Genomic DNA, 21,708 nt, shown 5'->3' with positions numbered 1-21,708 from the left:
GTAATAAAATTTGTTTAAGTGGAAATAAATACTAATGTTATGAAGACACATTGCTGTGTATGTTGTGTGGTAGCTGTTCTGCCAGTCACAGTTCAGTTGGTATGCCCTTGTTTCAAGGCTCTGTGACAGAATGTTTTGGTACTTCCTTTCCTATGTGAGGTTGAATACTTTCAGGCTGTGACCCATGAGAGGTGGAGAACATGTCAGAAGTGTGAAATTATTTTTTGTTCGTGTGGAAAAAAGCTTTAATTTCAGAGTGGGTTTTTTTGTAATAAATTTTGAAAGGCTAAATATGTGCATAGCATGAAGTATTGAAGTGGACTTAAAGAAAAGCATTGCAAATCCGTTGGAATGTTTTATAAAATATTGATGTATTTGTAGCTGTAACTGGTTTAAATGCAACATGTGAAGTATCAGTGAAATCTTGAATTGTGTAAATAGCCCAAGTTTCAAAAGTTGGATTTTGTTTTAGTTTGTCCTTTTTTAGTGTTTGGAGTGGCGGATGTCTTCCTTCAAGTTGAGGGCAGGGTTCTTAATATTACTAGCAGTATGTAACATTATGAAACAGTAACTGTAGCACAGCTGTTTTATTATGTTAAGCCTGGCTGGTTACCAGGATTTCTCAGAAATGGCAAATATCATTTGCCAAAATGGCATCCATATGCACTAATGTATTGCCAGTTTTTTTGGGCGTGCTGCCACAGTCTGTGCTGTCCCAACAGTTTTTCACCACGATCAGAATTTCAAATGACTCAGTATTGGCAGTGCTGGTATTTTGAGTAAACAATTCTGATGTGTGCGGAGTCCTCCTTTTGAGATGGGCTTTCACAGCGCACAGCAGTTGCTCAGGCCAGTCTCAAAATTCTTCTGTAGGTTGTGTTGCTCTCTTCAAAAATTTGTACTCCACCTGTCTGCCTTAATGGCTTTCTTGTGCTCAAGGGGAAGAGGAAAATCTATATGCGTAGTTGGACTTGAATCAGTGTTAAGGGATGAATTACCATTTCCATTGGTAAACCTCAAATTATCTCCCTAGTGTTTTTTTGCTTCAGGTTAAAAAGGAAAAAATCGACTGATCTCTTGGTACTCATTGTCCATCCCTTTGTGGGAAAGCACAGATAGGAATGCTTCCAGTGATTTTTAATTCAATTTTACAGGCTGAAGGTTTCTCTTAAAGCACTAATAAATAACCTTGACGGAGAATTTCAAGGGAGCAGGGCTGAGAAATATTTTGCCTTTAAAATCAGGACCATATTCTGAAAATAGTTTCATCAGAATTGGGCTGTAGAAAAACCAGGCCAGTTCAATAGCCAAGAAGAAAAGTCAAATTTTGCTTAAAGTCTAGTTGTAATTAGCTGCGAGGAAGCTCCCTGTTCTCACTGTTTATGAAGATTTGAGAGGCCTGTTAAGATGCATACATGTAAGGATCTTGTGTGGGTATAGATCTGTATAGAATGCAGTAATTGAAAATCTGATGTGGCTTGGGAGCTTCATATGCTTTTGTGACATCAAGAATAAATACTGAAGTCTGATTGCTTCCAAGAGCTAAGTAATAATTTGTAAATTAAAACCCTGCAATTTAGGAATGGTCTTGTATGCTCTAAAGCTTCTAAAACAAAAAATCAATTTAGAAGAAAACATTTTATTTTGTGTTTTATACTGATGAGCTGCCAAATATCTGAAGCTAAATGTTTTCCTTATCCATTGGGAAAATACAGAAAGGTGGATCAGCAGGGAAAGCTTGAGCTCTTGTCTCAGTCCTACAGAGGTGGTGCAGGTAGTTCAGTCCTTTGCTCTTTGAGGAGGCTGCCAAATAAAGGAGTAGTTGATACCACTGGATGATCACATTGTAGCTTGGTCACTTCTCTTAGGAACTGCATCTCCTTTTATAGAGGAAGAATGAAAAAATAAAGGCAATATTGATATGTCAAGTATATGTATTAATTTATATATTGTATTTAAAGATATATAATAATATATATATCGAGTATCTGTATTAACACTCTTCTTGCTGCTGTGTTTCAGGATTGCATGACTTGTAAAATTACTTATTTGGGGACCTGCAGTGGTGTTTGACTGGATATTGCTGCCTGGTTCTGAATGATGTCAGAACAGGATTTGGCAGATGTTGTTCAGATTGCTGTTGAAGACTTGGCGCCAGATAACCCAGGTACGATAGAGATGGCAGTGATGGCATGAGAAAGATCGTTTATGGTATTGCCCATTAAGAAGGTAGAAATCACCATTGAGCTTTTCTTAAAAATATAAAGCACTGCTTTTTCCTCTGAGACTTTTTTCTGAGAGGCACTTCTTAAGACTACATTCGAGGTTTTCCATAGCTTAACTTGTATATCTTCAATACCCTTTAGATTAGATTATTTTTTTTTAAATTTTACTTTTCTTTTAAAGGTTTTACTGCTTGGGGCATTTGTTGTGCAGGGGTAGACTAGTGCCAAAAACCTTGAGTGAAATATGACCTTATGCAATCTTTTTTTGTTTCCTCCAGACCAAATATATATTTTAGGCTTTCCCTCAAATGAGAACTATCACCCGTCTATTTTGAATTGTTGTTTTATTTGTAAAGTAGTTTCTCTCATACATTATTAAAATTATTTGTATGTACAACAAAATTACAGTAAAACTGAAAAACACTTCTGAAAGCAAACATTGTGGTATCTTAGAACTTGACCTACTAAGCAAAAACATGTTGAGATCAGCTGTAGACATTGATCCTACACTGCCATTATATGTAAGTGACTGAAAGAACAGTAACTACACTTATGGAAAACAGAAACACATATCAAAAAACTTTTTTTCTGATGCAAAATGAAAAAGCTACTTCAGAAATGTCCCCAAAGAGTTGGAGGACAAGCTGGGACCTGCCTGTCGTAGCCTAGCTGGTAACTTGGTGCTCAGGATTGTGGTATGGTCAACCTTCCACAACTCTTCCTTTGCTTGGTTTGGTAAAGGAACTTGAACCTGCTCCGATCTCAGATGATGCTCTGACCGTGAGGCTGGTCAGGGCTCTACCTCTTGATTTTACCAGCCAGGCCTTCCGGTTCTAAATTCAATGCTTTTCTGTTTCTGTTTCCTTCAGAATGTTTACCTTTAGATGAAAGGCTATTAGAACCTATAGGTCTCAGCTGTAAGTATTTATTTTGGAAAGCTTGCAGGATTTTGTTCATTTGTACTGGGGAAAAATAATTCTATCTTTGTACAGAACTTCATTATTACTTTTTATGGTTTTGTATAAACATGAGGGTTCAGAAGCCTGTAGAACCTGTCAGAACAGCTAATGTGGCAAATCTGCTACCTTGTGGTAAATTGCTAGTAAAAAAATCCAGGGTAATGCTTGTGTGTTACATCCTCAGTGCATTTGAAACGAAGTCTTTGATTTGGATAAATGTTTTTTGAGATGCAGGAAACTGTTGTCCTGTATTTAAGAGAAAACCCAAGTAAGTGTAAAAGAATACATACAATATGTTAATTAAATTACTTTTACATTTTTTTGTTTTATCCATTTAATGTATTTTTGATTTGAGCCTTTGCCCTCTTGTATTATAAACTATGGCAATGCTTTTTTTTTTTTTCAGTTGTGTTGGAGAATCATGTAGTGACAGATGATGATGTAGAGCCTGCTCTGAAACGTCAGCGTATAGAAATTAACTGCCAGGATCCCTCTATTAAGGTTATGATAATGCCTTTTTCTGGTTTTGTTCATAATACCAGTTAAGTTAGCTTTCTTAAGGAAATATGTTAAAAGAAAAGAATAATTTTTTATACATGACACTGGAATTATTAATGGCCTTCTTGTAAAGGTTTGTTCATTTTTGTGCATAAATCTTAAAATATGGATGATTGGCTAATTTGCCAGTGTAAAATTGGTAGCAAGAGTTTTATATGCAATATAAAATGTCACCAGAATTAATTTCAGTGTCTCAAACATCACTATTGGTACATTTTTTGATGAAGTCAATAAAGTTGACCTAGAAGATAAACTTGAGCTTGTATTGGTATTATAATTTGTAGATACTTTCAGCATGTTTTAAATTATTATTTTCAGCTAACAGCATTCTCCTAATACTTAAACCAGATATGGTTCAGGCTCAGTAGCTCAAGCTTTTCTGTACTTGCAGATCTTGTTCTCACTAGTGTGCTTCAGGTGGTTTTTTTTTGTCGTCTTGGAGCATAAGTATATGACTAGTGTTTTATTGCCACACACGTTAAATAGTATGGAATTCGGTATTTTTGAAATGGCCACAGAAATTGAAGCTCTGTACCAGAAGAGCACAGGGGAGCAGCACTGTAAACCAGCTTGATTAGTGTGTAAATTGTAATGGAGGACCACAAGATGGCATAGTTGCTATTCGCAAAGGAGAATGTGTGTAACATTACCCTTTAATGGCCTGTTTTTCCCAAGAGAAACTAAGTAGAGTATGCTTGCTTTTGAATAAAAATGCTTAGGAAAACAGATTTTATTTATTTGCTTTTCTTGATTTGCTGTTCAGGAGACAACTTAAGTGAGCGTCATTAATTGTCTCTGAGGTTATTTGTGTTGATATAATTTCCACTGTAATCATCTGAATTTATCTATTTGGGCAGGGAAAAAAATCTTACTTAACTTCATCCAGGAGGATGTGTTCATAGAGTTATAATCCTTTTGTTTTTACGTGTATCGAATGAAAGGCTTTGGCATGTCATTTTAAATGATTTTGTGGTGTATGAAATCATACTAACAAAGTGCTTAGGTGAAAATGTGTTTGGCTCAGATGCTTTTGGCATCTAAATAAAGATCTGGAGGAATTTGAGAATGCTAAAATGCTCCTGGATGTCATCAGTTTTGTATGTGGCTGAATTTTGTCACTAGGCACACTGCTAGTTCCTTTAGAATTGTTTTCCAGTCACATTTATCTGGAGCTTCCTTATGTGTATGTTGCTGAAGATAAATGTGTAAGTCTTTAAAATCAGTTTCTTTTGCATTCTCCCCTTTCTAGTCATTCCTGTATTCCATTAATCAGACAATATGCCTGCGGTTGGATAGCATCGAGGCAAAGTTGCTGGCACTAGAGGCTACCTGTAAATCATTGGAAGAGAAGTTGGATCTTGTCATGAACAAACAGCACAGCCCCATCCAAGTCCCCATGGTGGCAGGTTCTCCTCTTGGCGCTACACAGACGTGCAATAAAGTACGATGGTAAGAAAAGAACAGATTACTCATCAACGTGCTTTTTAAAAATAACGTAAATCCGTTTCTTTGGCATCAAACTCTGCAGCTTTCTGTATAGCTGTCAAGTTCCTGGTATGCTGTTTATGAATGTAGAATTAATTTATCTTGAAGGTAATTTTTGTACCAGTTTCATGATGTTACTTAGAGTGAGACACTGGTCCATGGACAGTTTGCAACTATTTCCACATTTCATTTTGACTTAAACCAGACTGATTCATCCATCCTCTGGAAAAGTCTCATCAGCTATTTTAGATGGGTTTTTTAGACTTGCTTTACTTTATTTATGTGGCCTTTTTGACTTAATGAGTTCATCATCATTCTAATTGCTTCTCATTTTACTTTTATTCACCAGAAATACGATGGAGTTTGTTTTATGTGCTTGTTTTCTAAAGGCTCTTGCTAGAATAATATCTGTGTTTATTTTGGGGTTAGAAGTTGGAGGTGGAAAATCTGTTAAATAATCTAATCCACTTTGATGAAAGAGCAGGTTTGACCTGCAGTACCTGTATGTATGAGTTACTGAATATGGTTTTAAATATCTAAATCTTGATGTGCTGGTCACTTTACCATGGAGATGATTCCAGCCAGAGAAATACACTTATCAAAAGACTCTTTTGTCTAACAACTTTCTCCTCATTCATATTTTTATAGCTAGAAAAAACTTAATACTTCTTTGAATAATTAGTTTTTATTCTCTATTACAAAGGTGTATAGGCAACTTCCACGTCATACCATTCTAGTCAAGATATACTACCTTAATTCATCTTTTGTCAGTCTGTTTTTCCATCTTCTGATCTTCCATCACTCTCTGTACTTTCTCAATATCTGAAAATTAGTTTGAATATATTTTTGGTATATTGTACTCAGTGTAGTGTTTCAGGTGCGCTACTCTAGAGCTCTATAGAAAAAAGTAGTTCTTGCTTTATGTTGTGGGACTCATACCTGTGAGTTGAGGGGAAAAAAAAAAACCCAAACCATCAGAAACTTTACCCTCTTTCTACTAGGCCACTACTTGCTCTCTGCTATTTTTTTTTAATTATTCCTATTTTTATAATAGGTATTTTAAGTTAAAAAATCTATCTCAAGGTTGTGAGCTCATTTTATTACGATACCTTTCAGTTCATGCATTTATGAAAGAGGCTGGAGTATAACCTTAGTACCATAAGGGGTCAGAGTTGGAGATTTTTGTGCAAGAGGGATACACTCTGCTCTCGTAGTTGTACCTGCTGCATAATGCAGCCCGTTGCCTCACAGTTCCTCACTGAGCATGAATACTTCTGAATGTCATCTAATCTTTTTAAAAGATACTTTATTTGTATTTAAAAATCTAAAATGATACAGAACCCAATGTGTTTCTTGATCTCTGTTTTGAAAGTTCAAATGTCCTTTTTATTTTCAGTGTAAATTTGAGTGTACTCTGCTCTTTTTGCTATAACAGTCAGTGGCCCAGTTAGGAACAGCTGATGTCCTCAAACTTTTCCAAAACAACTTTCCTTTTTAGATGTCCAAATACAATGCTTGGGCCCCAGTTTAGAATTCCTTTATTGGTCTTTGTTCTTTTGCTGGTCATGAACATCCTGACCGTTGGACATCCTCCTTTTCCCTTTTCAATTCTTCTTTAAAATAGGTTCTGTGTTTACATGTACCTATGCTTTTGAAGGCTTTCCAGTCATACATGAAAAAGGTCAATGATGGCTCAGTTCTATATCAAAAGAAATAAAGTACATGGAATAACTATTTGGATCATAGAGCAAGTAACTAGAATATTACACCAGTGTTTCTGCGACATACTCTTTATCAATAATTACTTCTCAAGGAACCTTCTTTAAATCTGTTATTAATTTTTTTTCTCATTAGAGATCTTCAAGTTCTTGTGCACAAGCTGAACTTCTTACTGCGGTTTGTGCACAAAAGACTTCAAAAACATTTTCAGAAATACACAGCCCCTTTGGGAATCTATTAATTCATGTTCAGTGAATGCTTTCCTCTGTAAATTGTACTATTTTGAGTTTCTTACGGGATTTGTCAGACCTGAAGTTTTTTGTTTTGCTTTTTTTAATCTCTGTAACCATCGGAAATCTGTCCTCTGTGTTAATGGTGAACTTAGAGTTTAATCTTTTGTTTTGAGTTTACAAATTTATGATGACAGCTCCTCAGTCAGTCTGAACATAATTTAGAAGTCTTGAAGACTGTAAGATTCTCTGCCCCATAGTGTTAGTGTTGGTATGAAGTTGCACATTATCAAATGCATCTTGCCAATAAAGCACTGAGGGCTTTTTGTTCTTTTAGCAGTCTGTGGCCTATATGACTCAAAAGAAAATAGTTAGGGGTGTATGTGTTTAACTTGGCATGAGTAACACTTCACTTTCGCAGTGGTAGAATGTTTCACTGAATTCCCTGTCTCTCATTCATAAAAACCTTTATCACTTGTTGATTGTTTCCAAACAAAGCCTGTGTGGACTGTTCTGTGTATCAACTCTGTATTGTTCCCTCTTTCCCTAACATTGCAGATGGCAGTGGAGAGCTGCCAACAAGAGTTAGTATTTTGGATAGTGATTTTCAGATTCTTCATCGAAGTCAGATTCTTGAACTTCCTTCTCCTCCTTCTGCCACTACAATAGTACCGGGTTTGCCATTCTGACACAAAAGTTGTAGTTAGCAAAACCATGTCAATCAGATGGTGCTACACTTCCAGTATAGCAGGCTCTCCTTCTTTTTTTGATAAATACCTTAGGGTTTGTGATCTTTTCCACTCCATAGTGAATTTTGTTTACAGTTTTTCTGGTAATTTAGTTACTTGCATTAATGTGGTGCATGTTTAACGTAACCAAAATTTGTTGTACAGCAGTGCACACAGCAGAGTGTATGAACTGTGCATTATAAATTCACACAGTTTGCAATGTGCTATTTGTGCTTTTAAAATTCAGTTAATTTCCTAAGACTTGTCAGTTTGAAATATGCTTGGGTCATCATGCGGTGAAAACAAGGACAACTTGGACAGATGCGCTTTCTTCTGTGTCATCTTGTGGTGGAATTGTGTAGTTACAGTGTACCAGGTGAATTCACAGCTATGCGCTGTGGCCTGCCTTAACTGGGATGTGCAATTTTATGCTGTGTGCAGCACTGTACCCTGGCTGCTTATAAGGTAGAATGATAATCTGTCCATGCAACTGCATTAGGGAGGCAGGAGTCTCGCTTTGTAACAGTTGTCAGATTTACATTCAATGATAAGTTGTCTTTTCTAGTAAACTTAAGGCATTGATTTATTGGGATAACTCATACCTTCTTTGTGCCAAACCGTTGTTTCCAAGTTTTAAAAATTCTTATTGGGGAAATGAAGCAGAAATTTTCAAGGAGACTTGCAATAAATCAGGAACCACCCCATGTTATTAGCTCCCAGGACAGAAATGCAGTGCATTTTAGAGTCTCATTCTGCTTTCTGTCTCTTTATTAACACACGAGGAATGATATATGTGGAAATCTTCCAACATCCTTTTCTGGATATGTGATTTTTGAAGGCTTGCTGATGTTTCTTGGAAAACTACGAAATGTTGAATTCTGAAATTACAGTACTGTCTACTGCTCTTGATATTTTGCGTAAGTACATCTTCATGAAAGCTGGATTGTGTTCTTAACTCTCTTGTTCATATTGTTTACTCTGATCCGCTGTTACGGTACTTCATTATATACTAGCTAATTGCAGTGCAGATAAGGGAGAAAATAAAGGGTACGTGGTGCTGTGTAATGAATAATTTGTAGGAACGGTTGAGATACAGAGGAGCCATAGGCTACCTTTGAGATCTCCAAGTAAGAAGTTTAAGCTACAGCAAAAATTAACAGGAAAATCTTATTTTGAAAGGAAGTCATTCCGAATTTGTGAGGTGTAAACTGTTCTGCGGGAAACAGCGATAGGCCACAGTCAATATGGAGAGACTTGTAGCTGTTGTATTTCAGTAAATCATCCCATGAAAAGCAGAACTAAGCAAATGTAGTTCCGTGTAGGTTTTTGTCCTGTGTCCTCTATCGGTGTTTCCTATATGGTTCATGACGCTCCCTGCTGTGGGATTTGGGAATCTTCCACGCTGTTCCCATGGCAGTAGCATATGCGACTGCTGGAGCTGTCTGCTGTGGGGTCATGGCTGAGACCTTTCTGACTTTCTGTTAGTGCGGTGTAGCATTTGGGCTTCTCCTTACTCCAGCCTCAGATTTTAACAGGTGTTTAATATCTCTCAGACCTCTTCCTTTTTGTCAGATTTGGTAGTAAGGGTGCAAAGTATTACTTGGAATTGGAGAAACAGCATGATATTAAATCTCATTTTCTCTGAGGGGGAAAAAAATAAAGGGTTTTAGAAAGTAATTTCTCAATGCTTAGTGGCTGCTGCTTAAAAATACTTAGTTGTCAGGATTATCTACAAAGACATAGTGTTAATAGAGTTTTAAAAATTTCTTCCAAGAAGGAAAGGCTGTCAGAATGTTTCAGAACTAGTAGAACGCATGGCAAAAATCCTTAGATTGCACAGAGTTATGACGAACTATATGGAGCTTGAAAAGAGCCAAGAACAGTAGCAAAATAACGTAATAAATCGGTAATGGGAGTATATTGTCCTGGTGTTCTGAGCTTTGTCCGGTTTTGTGCAGCATTAGTACAGCCCTGCTTTTCCATCCAGGAAGTGATTGTCTCTCTTCCTCTGTCTGCAACATTTCCTGGCAGTATGGCTATTAAAAACCTCTAATTTCTTTTCTTTATGAGGTACCATGCTGGTCAAAAATTCCAGTAGCTGCTGAAAGTTTCTTGGATAGGAGAATTGGTGCGATGCCTGATGGCCTGTCAGTATGGCAGCCTCAAATGATAAGTTTGAAATTTAGCATGTGCCCAGGTCTTGAGATTTATAAATTGATGAACACACAGTGTGACAGTGCGACTAAAATCTTTTATCCGTGTTTTAAAGAAAATATTTCATCTGAAATATATCAGTCCAGAAACAGTGTTATTTTTGTTAACGTCTTTCCATTAATCATTTTTCTGAGTGGGTAAGCCCAAGTATAAATGGTTAAGGTTGATTGCTTCAGATAACATAGGAATTTGTTTTGGTTTCACAGACCTCTCCATCATTTGTTTTTATGGGTATTTCCTGCAAATGCTACATCGTACAATTCTGCTCTGTTATTTTGGAAGTTTTTGTTGGGTAAATAGATGTAATTGAGAGCGGTTTTAAAAATGTATTCATTTTGGAGCAGATTTAAATTTAAAATTGGTATTTTCTTCATACTTAATAATAAGTGTTTCTGATGAAATATGGAAATTCATAGGTAAATGGAGTTTTTGCTTTTGTTCAGATATTTTCTTTGAGCCTTTGTTATGGTAAAGTTGAAATACAGACCACGTACATCTGGTTCTTTACCATATGCATTTGTGGCTAACCGATTAATGGTACTGATCACTAAGTGTAGAGATAGAATTGCATATATTTTTGTCTTTAATGGGAACTGGAGAGTTAAATAGAATTGCAGAGTTTAATGGCCTCAGCTGCTGTGCAAAGACCTAATATGGTATTCTTGAACAAGACAGTGGGTTGGACATTAGCTTATTAAAGTGGAGGTGCTTCAGATCATCTTGTCTGCGCTTAATTGTGGTGTTGGTAGTTCAATTAGTTTTAGAAAACAGCGTTTGCCTTTTTTTTGCTGTAAGAGACAAAACAAGGGGGTTTTTTTTACATGCAAAAGAGAAGGCTTGATGCAGTTGTGTACCAGATGGGATGTATGGACTTGCGTTATTTTTGTAGGTGTAGATCATTAATATGTTTGTTTTACTATTGCTTAATCAACAGGGTGTAATAGGTTTTGAAGAACAGGATTTGTTCATCCACTTTGTTTGTGGTGTGCCAGTTGGCAAGCTTGTTGGCTCCAGATTTCCCAAGTTCCAGATCTGCATTTCTGGTGTGTGAGAGTTTCTTTGTTTACTAGTGGTTTTGTAGTCAAATAAGGCAAAATTGAAAACTGAGATGATTTTAAATGAAGTTGTAAAGCAGAAGGATGTGGGGTGGAAAGAATTGCAGGATAACTGTTCTTCTAGACTTAGCAAAAATATTGTTGCTCCTGTATAAAGCCTCTAGGAAAGCAAACAAACCTGAAGAAACATAATCAAGGTATTGGTATAAAACCAAAAATAGCTAGAATTCTATTTTATATATATATATTTTTTTTCCCTGTGAGTTACCCCTTGAACAACCTAATTTCATGTTATCAGGTGTTGAATATCTTTTTTCATTTTTGTTGCGTTTTTAACATAAGGATTTTTATAGATTATAATAAACTATCCTACTATGCTAATCCAGGCTTTTAAAAAGAATAGTAATTCTTCAGTTCTTATCACTGAATAGTGGCTGTTGAGTCTCTGGTGTATATCGTTAACCTCTTTTGTTGGAGTTGGTACTATAACTCATTAGGTGACACAAATCACTATCCAAGTTTAATTTATAGCTATTTTTTCTTTCCTTTTAATTCAGTGATAAAATTAACATTGTAAACCTTCAGGATTGTTACTGTCTTTAACTGAAGTTAGAGCTAACTGTCCCTTCATGGAAATACACCCTCTTCAGGTCTGAAGACTCTCAGTTTGCAGGAAGACTTTTTTTTTAAGTAGCTGGTTTGAAACAAAGCATGTGTTGAGGAATATATTATCCTGAAAGATGTATGGTATGTGGTTTATTTTCATGTTGCAGGTACATTACTCTGCCTGCTGTGTCCTGATCTCATGCACTGAACTTCAGGCCTGAAAAAATATTTCTCTGGAAGCAGATTCAGTCCTCAAGACAACTCAGCAGGCAGCTCAGTGAAAGATGTAAAATAAGCCATGTTTTGTGGGGTGAGAGCATTACAGATAATGTCTTGAAAATACAGCCAGTGATTTGGGGTGTTAATCAGAATGTATTATAACGGTTTTGTTTGGAGAAACTTTGGAGTTCATCAGGTTTTCAGAAATTCTTGTCACTTACTATAAGCAAGCCAGGTTTATTTATCCTTCAGTATATCTTGTGTTAGAGCCTCTTTCTGGGGCCTCATCCAGCAGCGTCTTTAGTGGAAACCTTTAAGTCTGGGAGCGGCTGACAAAAACACAGATGAACTTTTGTCATTGTTTTGGACTGGACCCTGTGGTCTCAATAAATTAACAACCTTTCCCCTTCTCTTTCTGTCATCAGTCACTGGTACTGTGTGCAAACATTTATTTTAAATTGCCAGTTCATGTCTGTAGCTTCAGCCAATAAGAGTTCTGTTTAAAATTAGTGAGTTTGTTTCATGAAGAATTGAGGATGATGGTGCTGCCCCCGTGTGAATAGCTCTTTCATGGAAGTCCAGTCTGTTTATGTCTGGGCATGGAAGGGCTTGAAGGAAAATGGCACAATTGTCTGTGATCTATTTTCACCACACTCATTTCAGGTACACTCGCAATGAGAGAACAAAGTCAGTATTAGCAAAATGTAAAGATCATAATTAACTTTTTTTTTAAATCCTTACTGCAAAGCAGGTGATAAGTGATAAAGTCTTACACTTGATTTCAAGTATAAACACACACAGGCACACTCTTGTTTCCAAGCTGAATGTGTGAAGTATGTTTTGCATGGTTTTCTTAAATGAAGGAAGTTTGCTGCTATCACCTGCACTTGCTGCTATGCCAGCAAGTGATGAGCAGTATTTTAGTCTGGAAGAATTGTTGTGACTTGAAATATATGTGGATAGATGAAAAACCCAAATATCTCCTTGAGGTGTAGTAGACCTGTTTATCTGAAAATTATGGTTCTGTCTTGCATGCAAAAATTCAGTTTATGAAACTGAACTAATCAAATAAAGGAATTCTTTGATTAGATGTCGGCTCCTCTTTCTTTATCCAGGGCTGCGTAAGTGTTAGTTTCTTTGGCTGTGGTATGAAAAAAAAACAACTTGACATCTTTGATTCCCTGGAAAACATGACAGTGCTTTCCAAAGTCTCCTAATTTGTCACAAGAACTCATCAGCCTCAACATCTTGAGATTGATTCTGGTCCTGCATAGCAGTAAGAATAGTGATTTACATATTTTTATTTTACCTGCATTGAAACATGCATTTCATGTGGAAGTACCTGTTGTGAATTAAGTGGACTTCTGCAATTTGTTATATTTAGGATCAACACAACTTTATATTGAAAATAGTTTAAGAACTCTCATGACTGTGACTTTTTTTTCATTTGCCGTATCCTGTAAGATCTGCAGCAGTGCTGCAAATAATGGTAATTCTTGCTTTGGACATTTATGCTGGAGACTTAGATATTTTGAAATTAAGCTTGCCACGGTTTGGTTGTCTGTCTGGAAATTTAGTTACAGACCATCAGCAAGTGAAAATTTTTTTGTTACAAATCATTGGTTTGTGAAGATCTTACATCTATTCCCTTCACTATTGGGAGTTAAAATTCACACAGGACTAAGGAGAAATGGCATCTTGGATGCAAGAAGCTTGTACAGCAGTGTTCTCATTGGAATTTCGCATTCCATTATTGTTGCACTAAGATATTGAGGAGCCAAGTGTTTAGTAATTTGTTGTTGGGATTTGATAAATTCAGAAACAATGTATAACTTCCAGATAGCATTTAGGTTGAGAGTGCAAGGTCAGTTATGGAATTAAAATAACAATTTAATACCAACATTTCATCTGTGGTTTGGAGAGTTCAATAATTCATGCATGTATGGGATAAAACTCAATTTATAGAACTTTTCAAACTGACCAAGAGTTGAACTGTGTTGATTCATTGTCCTAGGTCCAATTTTTCTTAAGTTAATGGTTTCTGATGAAATACTGTTTATAATAGTCCAATGATTCAAATGACAGCCTAGCAAGTAGCAGCTGATAACTTATGTCTGAGAAATGGATGCAAAATGTGTGGCTTGGATCTTTTTAATTGTGGTGGTAGTGCTTAAAATGTTCCTGTGAGGCTTAAAACACTAGAAATAATGTTTTAGAAAGATGTAATTTTGAATTTTTAAATATAATGCTAGCTAAGATTTTCAGCAGTATACACTAAATAAAGTCTTAGTTGTAAGTTTCCTTCAAGTTTTAGACAAAGGTTTCAATCTTGCAGATGTGTTACAGGGTTTAATATTTTACTATTTGCCAGGTAATCGTACAGTAAGTTTTCCTGGTTGTTCCTCTTAGCCCATGACAAATGTTGAAATCCTTTAAATTTGGAGGTTTAAAGCATTGGAAGTAATTTGTGCTTGCTTTGAACCACATGTGGATAAACAGTTTATTTATCTCCCACTTAGCTAATACACAGGAACTGTGTTCTGCATCTGAGACCTTTGTGAATCCTTTTATTTTCATTTTGTAAAGAAAAACCCTATGTGAAAGTTATGGCACCAAAACCAGAAATGCAGTTGTGTGAAGTCCCTTGTGGTGCAATATATTGCTATTCACAATAGTAAGCTAAGAAACAAGAGAACTGAATGCACACAGAATTTGTCCCTTGTGCCAAGACATTTTAGAAATCAACATCCTTTAATTCTAAGGGTATCTGAGAATGAAAGAGAGGCGTACATGGAGATCAAAAAGGCTTTGAGTTTTATACACAGATTAGAGGAACATTTACCAGTGTAATTAGTGTCTAAGAACATTTAAAACCAATTATAATAGTATTAAAATGTGGGTTAACCTACCCCCTTGCCAAATCCCATAAGGTCATATTTGATGAATTCAGGGGAAAGCAGAACATTTACTTTAATTCTATGGTTCCCTGCACATAAGCCAGCTATTACATTCGAGGAATAAGTGTAAAGGGTACATGGCTTGAAATTTGGTTCAGGACAAATGCCTTCATATGGCTCATGCTTTTCCTTTTGCCTAAAGAAACAATTGAAAAGAATTATTGTGTTTAAAGGAAGTGGTCAGTTTTAACTCATGAATGTTATAAAATGGGTGAAAATTACTATTAGGATTATATTTTGGTGAAACTCTAAAAATCCTAATGTATTTGAAGCAGTGCATCAGATTGTGGAAGCATATGTTACATGCTATATACTTTAAGAAATATCAAGCATATAATAAACAGAAGGGGGCAGAAAAGCCTTATCTATTCATTTGGATTCTAGTTCTGAGAATTTAAATGTTACAGTTTCTGGAGATGCTTGAGAGTTTGAAAATCCAGCAGTAAGAGCACTCCCTGGAAACTTTTCCTGTAAGTTGGGGTGTTTAATTTTGTGAGTACAACAAAATGAATGAATGAAGAGGAAAGCAGCTAATCAGTTTGTGATTAAAGGGGGCAAGTTTTCATCTTCCTTTGGAAATGACAGAAATGGAAGTTGTGTTTCAGAATGATTTTTGTAGCAGTTTACACCAGATTAAAGTACCAGTAATACTATTTTTAAAAGTTGCAAAAATAACTTGTCTTGCTACTTATGGAAAGTAATTTGTAGTAGTATGGTTTTAAAAGATAATCTACAGTGGTTTTGGGTAGTCTTAGTTTTACTTTAAGCAAGGTAGAAAATAGCTATAGATGGATTCAGAGCTTGAAAAGGATGAGACAGCTGAACATCTAGCAAGGTCTCAGCAAGGTTGGTACGATGGCAAAGAGCCAGTCTTCCATCTGCTTTATTTGGCAGCAGATGCTATTTAACTGATACGTTTCCAAACGTAAAAAGCACACTGTTTGGAATCTGAATGTCTTTCCAAACAGAATTTTTCCTTTTGTGGAACTGTACATTTTTGCATATCTTTAGCTCAATCTCTTTGTTCCATATTGAAGGGCGGAGTATGAGACAGGAAATCTGCTCCTAATAACTTTTAAAATTGTGTTCTTTGTAAAAAGCAAAGAATGGTGTTTCTTTAACATCCCTTTGGGATAGATGGAAATTAAAGATTCAGTACCAGCTCTCAGAGTAGCAGCATCCTTGGCCTTTGTATAAAAATGTGTGCATGGTGGCAGGTGTACATAACTGGCTGGGTAATTAGGAAAAGCAAGAAAAACAGAGATACATGGTCGAAATTATTTACTAACTGTCTCTGTAAGAGCATTTGAGTACTGTTTGCAGAAACCTAATGTTGTAGTTTATTTGCAGTTTGTTATCTGGTGACCATGGGGGCTCCAGTTACTGTAACTAGTGTCTTGGAAGCCAGTTTCTAACGCTGCTTCCTTTAGCCCCAAACATCCAGTACCACATAAGTCAGACTTAATTCTGATATTAGAATTTGTAAGAAAATTTGGAAAATAAATCTAGAAGTAGCTAATTGTATAATAAAGGATTCAAAGTCTTTACTTTTGCTTCATACAGTGTGTTCTAAATATGTAGCAATTTCTGGTTTAGTACTAAGCTTTTAGCGGGTAATTTCATTCATAGTAACTGTGTTCAAGATCAGTCAAGCCTATGTATTTTGTTACGGAAAATGACTGTCCTTCCCTTATAGATCAGCCTTTCTCATTTCATGTTTAACAGAATCTCCAGTAGGCTGCACTACTACTACTTACCTAGTTCAAGGAGTTAAGGCTCAAAGAAGGGTAATAACTCTAAATTTTTTCTATACTGTCTGAAAAAAGATATCTTTTGCTGTTATATTTTTGTGAGTGCATTTATCTTTTAAGAGGCTTGTATTAACCTGTTAATTAACAAGTCATGACCTGTCCTTTTTCTTGTCCGTAATCAAAAGTAGAACACTAACCATTAAAGCCATTTCTGTTATACCACTTTTCAATCCTTGTTATGTCGCTTGTATGTGACCTGGATGTACTGGTTTTTGCTGCTTTGTGTATCTGCATAGGCCAAAACGTGCTCTGGAGACTGTTTCCCTGTGCATTTAATTTTTATGGAGTTTCAGTTGTGTTTGAAATAATAAAAGATTTTTTTTTTTTATTTTTTAAAAACCCAACAGACGACAGCGTGTGAAGTTGCTTGTGTATCCATAGAGGTGTAAAACCCCTGAAGGAACAAGCCTGACTTTTGAAGTGGGAGGTTCTTTGGGTCACTTGTAGCATTATCTGGCTGTTGGTTAATTGGTGAACTAGTTGGAGATGGGTGATGTCACTTATGAACGATTACACTAGATTGTACAGGTGTGTTCAGCTTTTCTCGGTGCAGAATAATCCACAATAGATTTTAACAGCTTTTAAAACTGGTTGATAAAATTGACTTGAAGCTAGTAATTCATGTCTTTCTGATTGTCAGCCAATTCAGAGGGTCTCTCTGTAGGTAAGGCTGAGTACAATAAACTCTATATAGATGTATTTTGTAACTTGGAAAATGTCTGGCTCTTTCTTATTTGAGCTGAAAATTTAATGTTAAATGTTCTTAAACTGTTAATAGTATGTTTTAATAAATGCTCCATTTGCTTTATCTTTATTATAAATTAATTACAGGTTTCTCGGTTTTCAGATCCATGAATCTCTCCAGCGATGGCTGGTGTACTTTGGCTTGTCTTTTTACAGGACCTAATTGTTAGTGCTGTCTTTATAATGTCTGCTCTTATGTGATGTTCCAGATGCAAAGAATCCAAAGATAATTTTTGATGACTGAACTCTTACTGAAAATGATGGATAATGTTGCTGCTTTTCTGGCGATTGGCTGGGACTAGGCAAATGCACGGTTTAGGGACACGAAAACTTTAACTGTTCAAGTGCCCGTACAGCGCTCGACCCTACTGCAGGTGTCCCACTGGACTTCATCTTGGTGAATGGTTTCATGGCTGGAAGTTTGCTCTCTCCTGGGAGATGAGGAGCTGCACTCTTTTTTTTTTTTTTTTTTGGCATAAGTCCAATGTAATTTTGTGTATGCTTTGACAGTTTGTGGTTTTGTTCATGTATACCGTAGTGTAAATTCGTAAGTCAGTTTTCTCGGTCCTGTTTGGATAGGGAATGTTAACTGTGTGTACAGAAGGCAAAGGAAGCAGGTGGTCATCAAGAGGAAGGAGCATTTTAACATTATCTTCCTAAATAGTGATGAAAAGATCCAAAGAGTGTCTGTTCTTACAGATGAACGCAAGTGTTAGTGAAAGATAAAAAAGGAAAAAAAAAGTAAACACACACCGCACTTCTAAAACGGTATTTTTCTATATAATTTGAAAAACATTTAGGTTTTCTTCATGGTAGGGCTAATTGTAATATTCCTCCAGAGACCCCACACATGCATTTAAGCCTTAATATTCGTCCCCAGCAGTAAACTGGAAAATACTAGGTTTCAAGGGCTCTTTCCCAGACTTGCTTTCCTTAAGGCTGTGTTTGGCTGGAGACCTTTCATACAAGCAGTCTGCCAGCAGTAACTCTCAGCTCCTGCCTTCCTGATCTCTCTTTCTGCATCTCCTTCTAAAATGTACACTGGAGGAAGATGAGAAGGATATCCTCAGGAGCCCTGCCTCCCAGAGAAGCAGCCCTCACTGTGTGGGAGTTGTGGTGACCACAAAGTATTACGTGGGCAGGGGACAGCAGTTTGTGGGGGTCCTGCTACCTGAACGCCTCTAAGCTGAGCTCTGTCTCTGAGCTCTTACTTACCTCTTTGCAGATGTTCACATGTGCAAAGGAGGCTCAGAAATGGTCTTAACGGAGGACTCTCTTATTTTTTTCTCTTTAACTGGTTGAGCACTGCTATAAATATTCCATTAACTGGTCTATATTAGTGTGTCTAGCAAAACAAGAACAACAACTTGTCTGAAAATTTCAGTCCTGAGTTTTTCCACAAGTAATTTTCATCCATTTGGAGAAACACTTTTGATCGTGTACCTTGTGGAAGATAGAAATGTCAGTTAGTTTGTTTTGCTTTATTTTTCTCTCTTTCTAAATGAAAACCTCATCTGGGAAGAGAAGGAGATGATGGTCTTGGTATTGCCAAAAGTTCTTTTATGTCACTGGCTGCATTCTGTGTGATTGACAGGTTATTGGCAATGGAAAACCAACAGTTAAGACTAATGATCATATCTATGACTCACACGTTTTCCATACTGAAAATTACCTTTGGCAGCAATTTTCTTATGCAAAATATAGAATGTCCTTTTACATTTAAAAAAACCCCCAACAGCAGAAGCTTAAATATCCACACTCGAAAATCATTATCTGGTCTGTTTATTTTTTTAGAAATATTTTCACTTGTAATTTAACAGATAATTCAGTAAACTGCATTTTAAAAAAATCCCCAAATATGATAATATCTGTAGGTTGTATGCATTTTAAATTTTTTACTAAGTTGTGTCCAAGAATAGGCAAATTGCAGAACCAGTCTCTCCAAGTTCTAATGCTTGTGGGGAAAGGAATATTTGAACAGAAATGGAAAGTACTGAAGCCTATACAACAACACCGGGTTTCTGAAGCCCTCCCACTGACCTCTCTTAATATTTTCTTTCCATCTTCTCCATGACTATAGTACTGGCAGCACTCATAGAAAGAATTGCTTCATTCGGGATCTGAATATCAGATGCTTTCTTCCTTCTTGTGTTTTTTATTTTCTGTACTGTAGTACATAGTAATGATTAAAGTTCATTCATCTTCAGTATGAGAGGTACAGACTGAAAAAAGAAATTACAATAATCCAGTATGAGGATGCACTAGGCTGTAATAAGTTTTAATGATTTCCTTGATGGATTTTGTCAGGTTGGCCCAATATTTGGACTTTACATAGAATTCCTTATTTATTTTTGTTATTGTTGTCTCTTTAAAATAAATCTGAAAATGGAAAATAGAACATCTCACAGGAAAGTTAATGGGAAGCACGTTCCCATATCTGCAGGGAATCTTGGGGGTGTATCCTTTTCTTCTGTGTATAAGTTGGAATCTAAGACGATCCTGTGAAACTCTCCTTTTTCAAGCATAATGGTGCCTTTTTGTACTGGTCCCAGTTGTTATTTTCTTCCAGATAAGTAACTGCTCAAGTTTCACAGCATCAGCTTTGAATAATTTCTGCCTAATAGTCAGAATTTGTCAACAAATTCCATAGCCATTCTTGTCCATGTAGAACATGGACCAGAGTTGTAATTTCTTGGTTAACGTTTATGACTTTTTGAACGGAAAGGTTACCTCATCCTCCTCATGCAGGCTGTTCTTGAAAACATCATTCTTCAGGAGTTACCCATTAAACATAAGAAATTGCTTCTCCTTTAAGACTGAAGAAGAATTGAGTGAGTTTTCCTGGAGTCTTTGTGTTAGTAGATACAGAAAACAGAAATAATCTTTTATCCAACCCTAATGATTTCTGGTAACAGACAAGACACTTCAGTTATTTTCAGACTAGATGTGAAGTTGCTACTCAGGCAGGTTAATCAAGTGAGAGGTTAATTAGTGGTTGTAGATTTGTTGTGCTGTGTTGAACATTTCCAAATGCTTACTGTAGCTGTTCTCTACCAAACTGCTTTAAAGGTACTTTTCTCTCCAAACTGCTTAATAGAGTCTTTGAGTCCTTACAACTTGATAACAGTTCATTTCCAAATGTAGAAGAATTGATGGACAATTTCATGGTAGCTGTGGCTTCTTACAGAGGTTTTCCTTGTATATGTGGTGTCTGGTTTTGGCTTTGTGTTGTATAGCCAGGAAAATATGTGTCACTAAAATAGTATGTTTAGTGGCTCCTCCCAAAACAACTGTGAAGGTGGATTTTTTTCTGTCAATAATCCACTCTGCTAACTAGGAGAAGTTAATTCTTAGAGAGGAGCCAGTGTTTTCATGGGTGTTTGTTTAGGGATAAATTTGAAGAAAATGTTTCTGCACTGAAGTAAGCAAGCTTGAACTACATTGATGTGTTGAAGAGGGAATAAACCTGTGCTGGTGGGCTGTATAAAAGTATTTCCTTATTCTGAATTTGCTTAAGTTAGCTGTATGCCATCCAGCTCACTCTCTAGATGGTCTTCCCTAAAAATGAATATTCCTTAAAAAAAAAAAATGGGGCAAAACCCACCCAACTTCTTCCTTATTTTATGCCAATTTTTAGTGCTAAGACTCTTTTCTTTCAAAAAGCTTAATATGAGCAAAATCCTAAGGACTTTATAAATGTAATTTTATTGCATTTATCTCTACAGCTGAAATTAATTATTCAGAGTGTTCATTAAAAATAAGCTTTGGTAAGTGACATTTTAAACAGGCATTCAGAAGCGATTGCAAGAAAGATGGTGATAAAGAACAGTGTCTAAAAGGAAGTGTAAAATCCTTGAACATTTTAAACTGGCCTGTAAAAACTTCAAATGTAGCTATTTGGGCAATTTGGGAAATGTAATGAGAACTTGTATTGCTGCTAGACTGGGGGAACTGCCAGCATTGCCACGTATTGGTATTTTATCAAGTATTTGGTGTAGTTGTTTTTTTTTTTTTTTTTTTCCAAATGTTCAGTGCTGGCATTGAGAAAATAGGCAGAAGTTGCTATTTTTTAAAATAAAAAGTGTGCAGGTTTTTTCCCCTTGATAATGGAGCAAATTTTGAAAAGGTGACTATGAAAGCATCATAAAGCCCTGTACTCCAGATAGCAACTGAAGAAGCCCAACAGAAACCATCTATT

General features: G+C 36.2%; 1 protein-coding gene across 8 annotated transcripts in view; it reads left to right on the top strand.

Moving 5' to 3' along the window:
- BANP (BTG3 associated nuclear protein) overlaps positions 1 to 21,708 on the top strand; it is a 153,050-nt gene that overhangs the window by 12,705 nt on the left and 118,637 nt on the right. For 4 of the 8 annotated variants that reach the window (XM_074840146.1, XM_074840145.1, XM_074840144.1 and 1 more), the window contains exons 2-4: positions 2,023 to 2,167; positions 3,591 to 3,685; positions 4,992 to 5,191. The exons of 1 other annotated variant lie outside the window; for it this stretch is intronic. In XM_074840146.1, coding sequence (XP_074696247.1) covers positions 2,098 to 2,167; positions 3,591 to 3,685; positions 4,992 to 5,191 — 365 coding nt within the window. In that variant the 5' untranslated portion in view covers positions 2,023 to 2,097. Of the gene's footprint in view, positions 1 to 2,022; positions 2,168 to 3,590; positions 3,686 to 4,991; positions 5,192 to 11,959; positions 12,090 to 13,255; positions 13,275 to 21,708 lie in introns of those variants that run through there. 3 more of the 8 variants (XM_074840147.1, XM_074840150.1, XM_074840151.1) reach the window with 3 other exon arrangements.

This window comes from Strix aluco, chromosome 14 (genome assembly GCF_031877795.1).
Source record: "Strix aluco isolate bStrAlu1 chromosome 14, bStrAlu1.hap1, whole genome shotgun sequence".
Lineage (NCBI taxonomy): Eukaryota > Metazoa > Chordata > Aves > Strigiformes > Strigidae > Strix > Strix aluco.
Note: the sequence above shows the minus strand (reverse complement) of the source record. Positions and strands in the feature narration are given on the sequence as shown.